Source organism: Alosa pseudoharengus, unplaced genomic scaffold, assembly GCF_046254945.1.
Source record: "Alosa pseudoharengus isolate Yale_2024_CS ecotype anadromous, Long Island Sound unplaced genomic scaffold, YU_APseudo_1.1 YU_APseudo_1.1_scf_4, whole genome shotgun sequence".
Lineage (NCBI taxonomy): Eukaryota > Metazoa > Chordata > Actinopteri > Clupeiformes > Clupeidae > Alosa > Alosa pseudoharengus.
In genome coordinates, this window is record NW_027468774.1 from 19844216 (window position 1) to 19853600 (window position 9385).

At 44.7% G+C, this 9385-nt stretch overlaps 1 protein-coding gene across 1 annotated transcript; it reads right to left on the reverse strand.

Moving 5' to 3' along the window:
- Nucleotides 1-1103: 1103 nt before the first annotated feature.
- pax10 (paired box 10) lies at nucleotides 1104-8323 on the reverse strand. Its single transcript, XM_076265199.1, has 7 exons — nucleotides 8212-8323; nucleotides 6424-6622; nucleotides 5217-5384; nucleotides 4819-4901; nucleotides 4243-4399; nucleotides 4007-4077; nucleotides 1104-2323 (listed from the first exon to the last, which is right to left on the reverse strand). The coding sequence occupies exons 2-7, from the start codon at nucleotides 6527-6529 to the stop codon at nucleotides 2315-2317; spliced, it is 594 nt and encodes a 197-aa protein (XP_076121314.1). The 5' UTR covers nucleotides 6530-6622; nucleotides 8212-8323; the 3' UTR covers nucleotides 1104-2314.
- Nucleotides 8324-9385: the final 1062 nt, after the last annotated feature.

Below are 9385 nucleotides of genomic sequence, written 5' to 3' on the forward strand. Positions count from 1 at the left end.
CCATTTATGCATATCATCCCAGTGTTCAAAGCTGTGCACTCACAGTGAGTGTGACATGACAACGACCTCTGGGTTGAACCCACATGAGATACTCTGGCCCTTGGGCACCACCGTATAGGGTAAGGTTTCACAGCAATCAGACAGATAAAGAGATACAGGGAGGGGTTGGAATAAACACGTCAGGGTGTGGTGCCCACCCCAGAAGACCACATAAAGACCCTCGGCCCTGATGGGCATGATTCCGGGGGTCTGTTGGGGATAGGAGGTACGTGATGGAACTCCTTGCATGCACAGCCCAACTTCCTGTCTGCACAGCTCATTACCCTCTGCCTCCAGTCAGAACTCATCAAGCTAATCGCCATGGGAATACACAGTTGATGAGTCCATAGACATGGTCTTGAGGTTAATAACATTCCGTAAAGAATGTGATTTTAGTCATGAAAGTTGTACACAACTAAATCGACGTGCTTCCAAAACATTTAGATTCATGCACTAGAAGTGCTTCAAAGAGTTTGGAAATCAGTTTTTTGTTTGGTAAAGTTCAATGCTATTGAGTGAGGCATAATCTATAGATTGGGCTGTGCAGCAAACACATTGAAGAACATATAAGAATTTATGAAGATAAGATGTGAATATATTCTGTTTAACTTTTCTACCCTCATCCGTCATATTATAACTGCACATACATGTAGCATAACTATCTGTGGGTGTATGAATGTTTCAGCCCCCGAGAGAATTTGAGAGCTTTGTCAGTCGGAGCATTATTTTTGGAGGGTGTGGTAATGTGTGTAGCAAAAACAGGAAATTCACAGTCACATAGGCAGGAAATGCTACTGTTCAGTGACAAGGAGAAATAAACATAGGGCTAAACAGTCGCTACATTACCCTCTGAGGAAAAAAAAGAAATAGAGAAAGGGAGAAAGAATTCCACTTTAGATCCTTGAAAAGATTCTGAGTTTAAGAGTCTAAAAGAAAAATGTGAAAGGATATGGAAGAGTTAACTATTAAATAACTGTATTAATGAGAGAGAAGTTCTGATTTTATGATTAATGATTAACACTCAAATCTACAGATTTATTTCACATTTCAAAATTTATTTATGAGTAAAGACTTTTCATGTAAGGGTAGACACAAAAATGCTCACAAAACTAATAATACACACAGCAACATTTTCTGCTTTCACTTTCTCTCTCTCTGAGATGAATATGCTGTTTTGACTGTGTGTTAGTGTATTATGACACGCACAAACAAATTTACACTCATATGTTTCTCTCTTGTGGATGTACATACCCACATACACATTTATGTAAAGATGAAAGATGAAAATTCACTCTTTCTTTGATGGACAACATAGAGAGAGAGAGAGAGTGAGAGAGGGGGGGGCGTAGGTATGTGTGTAAGAGAAAAGTTATAAGAATGCATGGAAAGCTAGACTTAAATGACATCAAAATAAAAATAGAACGACTAACTTTTACACTTGATAATAATATCAGACATCTCTCACCCGTGTCCATCTCTGATCTGCATGATTCCATGCCCACCTTTTATATGCACTCATATTCACTTCAATCCTAACTAGGACTGTCATAGGCTGTACAGCATTTGTGTTCAATTGGGTCTTTTCATTTACAAAAACTGATTGTCATTGGCATGTCCCTGTTTGTCCGTGATTGCCAGATAGGTGTTCATGCGTGTGGTCACAAGCAGCACGTCTGCTCTGGATTGTCTCTACTCCACTCCATCTGTCCTGACTGTCGTTGCATGTTGATTGTCATCGCTTGCAGTGAGTATTTGCAGGTAGTCCATTCCACAAACCACAGTCTTGCTGATCTCTGCTGACTGGTCAGTCTCCTCAGATCAGTAGAGGGGAGATGGGGGGCTGCTGCTACTGGCCTCTCCTCCGTATCAGGTCAGTGGTCTAGGTTAGGCCACCTCTGTGTGTCTGTGCTCTCAGTGTAAGGGCATGGCTTTACAGTGTTGGGTTTAGAGATATCTAGCTGATTCTGGAGTTGGTCATATACTGTACTTCTTTTCTGCTTGTGTCAGGCGGTTATACAAATTGTGTTGGTAAGGGGAATATTGATTTGTATGAATCTGGTTGTGTGTGTGTGTGTGTGTGTGTGTGTGTGTGTGTGTGTGTGTGTGTGTGTGTGTGTGTGATTGTGTGCATGCGCGTGTTGTGTATGTAGGTTGAACTGCACCTAAGTTTGATGTTTTGGGGTATTATGCGTAGGTCACACCCTATCTCACTGCAGTCTGGTCCAGTACTGTCCCAGGTCCTGCTCACCACCTGGAACTGTTACAGGACCTGAGGTCAGAAAACCTGATGGGGGAAAAGAGTGGACAGGGGAAAACAGACGTCACAGACGTTTGTAATTGTGCTGATTCTAGGCCCAATAACCCATATTATAGGCATAACCCTTAAGCCCTGTATGACTCACCTGTGCCGCTGCTGGCTGAGGGGGTATGGGGCATGTGAGGGGAGGGGTAGGGGGACGGGTCAAACTTGCGTGGAAGAGAGGGAGGAGGGCCGGAGGGGGAAGGTGGCAGCATGCAGGAGTAAGACTGCTGAGGGGTTAACGACTAAGTGGGGAAGGAGGGGAATCGGCGAGGTGAGAGGAGAGAAGGAGGAGCAGGGCAGATAGGACAAGACCACAGGGGAGGGAGGGAAAGGAGAGGAGAGGAGAGGAGAGGAGAGGAGGGGAGAGGAGAGGAGAGGAGAGGAGAGGAGGGGAGAGGAGAGGAGAGGAGAGAAGAGGAGGGGAGTGGAGAGGATGGGAGAGGAGAGGAGAGGAGAGAAGAGGAGGGGAGTGGAGAGGATGGGAGAGGAGGGGAGAGGAGAGGAGAGGAGAGGAGAGAAGGAGAGGAGAGGGGGGGAGAGGAGAGGAGAGGAGAGGAGAGGAGGGGAGAGGAGAGGAGAGGAGAGAAGAGGAGGGGAGTGGAGAGGATGGGAGAGGAGAGGAGAGGAGAGAAGAGGAGGGGAGTGGAGAGGATGGGAGAGGAGGGGAGAGGAGAGGAGAGGAGAGGAGAGAAGGAGAGGAGAGGGGGGAGAGGAGAGGAGAGGAGGGGAGAGGAGAGGAGGGGAGAGGAGAGGAGAGAAGAGGAGGGGAGTGGAGAGGATGGGAGAGGAGAGGAGAGGAGAGAAGAGGAGGGGAGTGGAGAGGATGGGAGAGGAGGGGAGAGGAGAGGAGAGGAGAGGAGAGAAGGAGAGGAGAGGGGGGGAGAGGAGAGGAGAGGAGGGGAGTGGATGGGAGTGGAGAGGATGGGAGAGGAGGGGAGAGGAGAGGAGAGGAGAGGAGAGAAGGAGAGGAGAGGGGGGGAGAGGAGAGGAGAGGAGAGGAGGGGGGCAGATAGGACAAGACAACAGGAAAGGGAGGGAGAGGACAGGAAAGGTGAGGAGAGGAGAGGAGTAGAGTGGAAAGGAGAGAGAGAATGAAGAAAAAATAGAAATTAGAGTTTATGATGGAATGAGTGTTTTAGAGAATCTCATTCAGGTTGTCCTGTTCCAGATACGGTAAGGGTTAAGAATGCATTGGTGTATTTGTTACAAATAGCGTGTGTGTTGTTCTGAGCTACTATTCGCGTGGCAGGGTAATCCAATAATGCAAAAATGACCATGTGACACAGAGAGAAACTAGACCATACATGCCATATTTCAACATCGTATGGTGTAACAACAGAGTATTTCTAATCCTTTTTCCATAAGAATAAAGGCTGGTGATCCACTTGAAATGAATTAGGCAACACCCTCAACAAACATATTGCCTGGAGCATGTCCAATGGTTGCCAGCAGGGAGCAATATAACCTAAAAATGTGGATTCCACTTAACAAATTATGTCACCTCCTTTATCTTACAGCTCAATAGCTGCTCATCTATTTTTCGTCTGAGCATAGATTTAATGTATCTTTGTATAAGTGCATGAGGCTGGCCATAATGGTCCTGAGGTGTGAAAAAGGTTCAACAGAGTGAGGGGATGTTCCACGTGAACTTGGAGTAAGACTTACCTGCACACTGGAGAACACAGAGAGGGATCCGTATCCTGAGAGGGAGGATTCACTCCGACTGTGAACTGAGCCTGAAGGTGAGAGGAGAACAGAAACATGGGGAAGTGGGGTGGTGGGCAGTGGAGGAAAGAGGAAGAATAAGTAAGAAAACGTACACTTTCCCATGCACATATCATGAGATGCTGTGTCATGCAACTTTACATTGGCAAGCATAATGACAGAAGAATGCTGCACACCTGAGTTGTTACCATGGTGAGAGTGATAGACAGAAGAATTAAAGGAAGTGCTCAGAGGTGTATGCGCCTGAGAACAGGAAGTCCCGGCCCCCGATCGCTTTTGGTTACGAAGCTTCTCCTCCCTTCTCCATTTTGCTCTGCGGTTGGAGAACCAGACCTGCCAACACAAACACAACTTTCATTGGGCAAGTTATTTTAGGGTCACATAGTAACACTGACATTGACAACCCCTAAATTAAACTTCAGGTCTAAATCAGGTCAAAAATATTGGTCCCTACAAAGGAGAAACATGCTGAATAAGGTGGTGACTGAAAGACAATTTCTCTCATTCTTAACTTTCCCTGGCAGCTTTGAATATGTCACACACTCTATAGGCCTGTACTTCTCAAGACTATATATTTTGAGCACTATACATTTAACTCTTTATTGAACTAACATAGTTTACATAATTATGCAATATCAATTTATTTAATTTATGCTCAAATATTTCCCTTATACACAGTGATCGATTGTAATTACTTAGAACATCCTGTGCTGTTGGTACCCGTATCTGCCAGAAGGGGGCAGTAGAGTTACCTGAATACGGGCCTCTGGGAGGTCTATTTTTGCCGCTAATCTCTCCCGTGCAAAGACATCTGGGTAATGCGTCCTCTCAAACTCTGCAACACATGGAGGGAGGACAGTTTCATCTACTTGCACACATATGCACTCAAACACTCACAAATGAACACGCTTATGCACTAGTACTGTAATGTGAACATGATACATAAATGTTTTTTTTCTTCGGATTGTTGCAAGGCATTGTAGAATAAAGAATGCTTTGGTGCGGCATTTTGTACTTGTGCACTAAATTGTGCACTAAATTGTGTCCTAATTCTGACAGATTGACCGCATTCCTTAACCTTTTAACCTCCACATTGAGTTTTGAATTGGTGAGATCTAAGGTGGTGCTGTTTGAGCTGTGGTGCTCAGACCTTTCTCTAGGGCGTCGATCTGCTCTTGGGTGAAGCTGGTGCGGTTCCTCTGCAGCTTCCTCTTCAGCTGCAGGTGGAGCTGGGACTCATCCGACTCCTCCCTCTCTCCTTGCACCCCTCCCTCACCTGCGCCACCCATCTGCAGGTTCAGGTCATCAACGCAGCCATCTGACAGATCAGACACAGAGGTGGAAGAAAAAAAGAGAGAAGTACATAAAAAAGGAGAAAAAATTAAGAAACAAAGCCTAATATGGTCAATACCGGTAAACTGCCTTGGCTGCACTGATATGTTTCTTAGAGCCACTTGCTCATGTATAGAATGTTTACTCTTGGTGTCACTCTGTTTACTCTTGGTGACTATCTAAATACTGGTATATGTGGGACATTTAGTACATATTCAACTCAATTCAATTCAATTTTATTCATTTAGTGCCACACTATATGAATATGCCTCAAGGCCCTTGAACTTAAACCCTGTAAGGCAGGCATTAAGACGACAGGGGCAAAGAAGAACTCCTTTTTAACAGAGAGAAAACTTGAGCAAATCCACATTGTACCTGTCTGCTTGGGGCCAGCAGGCCAGAGAGATGAGTAAGTTCATACACGGATCAGCCAATTAAACATGTAACACAGGTACGTGATTCAAACATAAACTGGCTTTAGACAGGACATGATACTGAGCTAGCAGACGATGAAAACAGGGAGAGCTGTTGTTATATTGTGTTCTTAAGGTTACTATTACAAGGATGAGTAGAGATAAGCAAATAACTAAAAATGTACCTTGGTCCTTATTTATGATTAGATGTATAGCATAACCACTATACTGGCGTCGTATAGCTTTTAAACTGTTTGTGTGTGTGCGTGTGTGTGTGTATGTATCCATGTGCTAGTGTGAGAGAGAGAGAACAAGAGAGGGAGATGTTGTAGCTATTGGCACCCTCGGTTTAAACTCAGTCATGTGGAAGAGTCTCCAGCTCACCCCAAGCTGACTTCACAAGCAACACAGACACAAGGCGTGAGCAACACATACTGACATAGAGCAACAAACTGCCTCCATGTACCGACATTCACACATACACACACACACAAAGCACACGCAAAGCACACACACGCAAAGCACACACACACACACTGCATTCACATACCACGACACATACAAATGAGAGTGTGCATGTGTGAGTATGTCCATAAATGCCTCCTGCCTTACCTGTGCCGTGTTGTGATGTTATTGCATTGGGCTGATGGTACCAGTTGGTGGGCCCTGTCCAGTTGGAGCCACTCTGGAGATTGAGCATGGTCAGATTGTCGTACATAGAACACCTGAGCTGAGCCAAAAGATAGAGCCCTTTACCCTTTGACCTCTGCTGTCCTCTTGCTCAGGTCACGTCACAGGCAGTGTGCACTGACTTAAGAGAGAGAGAGAAAGAAGGAGAGAAACGATAGAGAGAGATGGAGAGATAGAGAGATAATTAATTAGATGCAATTAATTAGATTAAAGACCCAAAGGTTTGCGAGAATGGAGCTTGTTTTGGGTACACACATTGAAACACATGCACACACTCACATACACACACAAACAAACGCACACATACACACACATGCACACATTCACAGTCATGCATTAACCTCCCACAGTGACACAAAGAGAGTTCATTACACACACACTGAGTAATTAAGAGCTACAGAACATCTACCCTGACACTGCTCAGCACACATGCATGAGTGGAGAGAATCACACTGTCAGCCAGCATTAACGGCAGTGCACGCCGCACAATATATCTGCGCTAATATATGCACTGGAGGGGAACAAACTCATGTTCGCACTACAAGAACATTGACAAGAAAACACTAATGCACCAATGTAAACACAAGGTAGGGTAGTATAATCATTACACTGACACACTCCAGGGTTGAATCCAACACACAGTGGGACAGCCACGGTTTTTAAAACATAAATACAATGAAGTCATCATGAATGGACTTGTTAAGATAGACGATCAAGCAAATACACAACAAACAAATTTTTTCAGTAAGGCTGACTTCAAAATCAAAAAAGACTTTTGTGATTTTGCTTAACTTGTTATTGGAGCTGCTGAAAGCAATAACTCCAAGCAGGGATCCCTCTCATGTTAGCAGACCATGAGGCCGACATTACCACTACTGAAAATGTGGCTACGATAAAGCCACCTGCATAAACTAGTAAAGACAGGTATGAATCAATATTGTATTGGATTAAAGATGTGGAAAAGACCATACAGAATGTTAAGAAAAACTTGAAACATGAACAGACCAAATACAAACACACATCATAGAACCCACACCACAATACGAGTCTAAATAGACTCATCACCCTAGAGTGACAAAAATGAGTACGAAAGACTTTGCCAAGAGGTGGTATGGTGGAGTTGTACTTCTTCATCACGGTGTTGTACTTCAAGTTATACAACCTTCATCATTGTGACATTTCAGTTTTAAAATTGGGAGTCTCATAGATAGAAGAATGAATGTACACCTAATTCTTTCTTCCACTCAAAACACATCCTATTATACAACTGAGACCAAATTCAGACCAAATTTACTGGCAAATCTTGATTTTGCACAAGGTTTGATCAACATTCTGCAATATTTTACAGACTATGTATTCAAGACAAAAATTCAAGAGTAGCACTACCGGAGTGGAGAATGCTACTGAACGTCACTGAGCAACATGGTAGCCAGATGGACAAATGCATTCTATTTACGCAATCTCTACACAACGTGTCTACCTTCTCCCAGACTACAGCATGGTGGCATCTCCACCATCCTCTCTCACTCCATTACACAAGATGGAAGAAGACAGATAAGGTCATGTTCTTCTATTTTCAACGAATGTCCCGCTCTTTCAATCTGATTTTTTATTTTGCCTTTCTGTCCGTGTCAAGCTGAACTTAAACTTGGCCGGACTTTGCTATTTCCACATATTTGCTTCTCCTTAGTTCCTTTATTGGCTACTCACCTTGTCGGTAGGACGGTAGCACCTCAAACTTCTTTGCTCTCCTCTCACCCCCTTCCTCTGCTTCCTCCTCTGTCTCTTGCTTTGTTGATAGTGGAGCGCGTGTGCTGAGGGGGGTGAGAGAGACACACAGAGTGGAGGGAGAGACAGAGAGGGTTAGACAGGGCGAAAGAGAGGAGAGCAGGGAGGGGCAGTGGGCTACAGAGAAATGCATCTGCAGGCACTCTGGTCCTCGGAGCAATGGAGAGATAGAGTGGAAGGGGGGTGAAATAGAGAGAGAGAGAGACAGACAGAGAGAGAGAGAGAGAGAGAGAGAGAGAGAGGGACAGAGAGGTGAGAGAGAGACAGAGAGAGAAAGTGAGAGAGAGAAATGACATACAGAGTCAATGTCAGTGTCAGGTCCTAACGTAATGCCAGGAAAAGGGGTGATAAAGTGAGAGAGAGAGAGAGAGAGAGAGAGAGAGAGAGAGAGAGAGCAAAGCAAATAAAACCACTAAGAATGTGGTTCCAGACCACCTATAGGTACTAAATAGTTCCCATTAAGGTATACATTTCACTTTTTTCCCTTTCCTGTCAGTGCTGTGCTAACATATATAACATCATGGCAGCCACGGCAGTGACCTTTGCTGTTACAGGTGCACCAGGCCAAGGTGATCTCAGAACATCTTTCAAAACAATACATGAAAACTCCCAGAAGAAATTAGGTCTTAGTAGGTATTATTCACTAGTGTTAAGAGAGCGAACCCAAATGAGATGTTAAGAGGACAGGAACACTAAGGGTTCAGATGCGGAGGAGGGGGCTAGGGGTGGGGGTGGGGGGTCAACTCTCATGTGGACCTCGGTGTGCGTGGCGTGTTCACACGCATGACACACGCCTGTCAGGGCATGTTGTCTGAGTTTTCCCTCCACCGCACTTTGTCAGGATCAGTACATTTGCATATTCTATTGGATTAGCCATGTAACGCGGGAGGTTTTGAGCACGCAAGAGCTAAAGGATGCTGTGTGTGTTTGTGTGTGTGTGTGTGTGTGTGTGTGTGAGGGGGGTGGGGGGGTTGTAGTCAAGCAAAGGGGGGCCAAATAGGGACACCTTGGAGATAGGGCTGCTCGATTGTGGCAAAAATCAGTGAATTAAAGAAAATGTTTAAACCTAATTCACCTGAAAAACAAATTGAAAGTA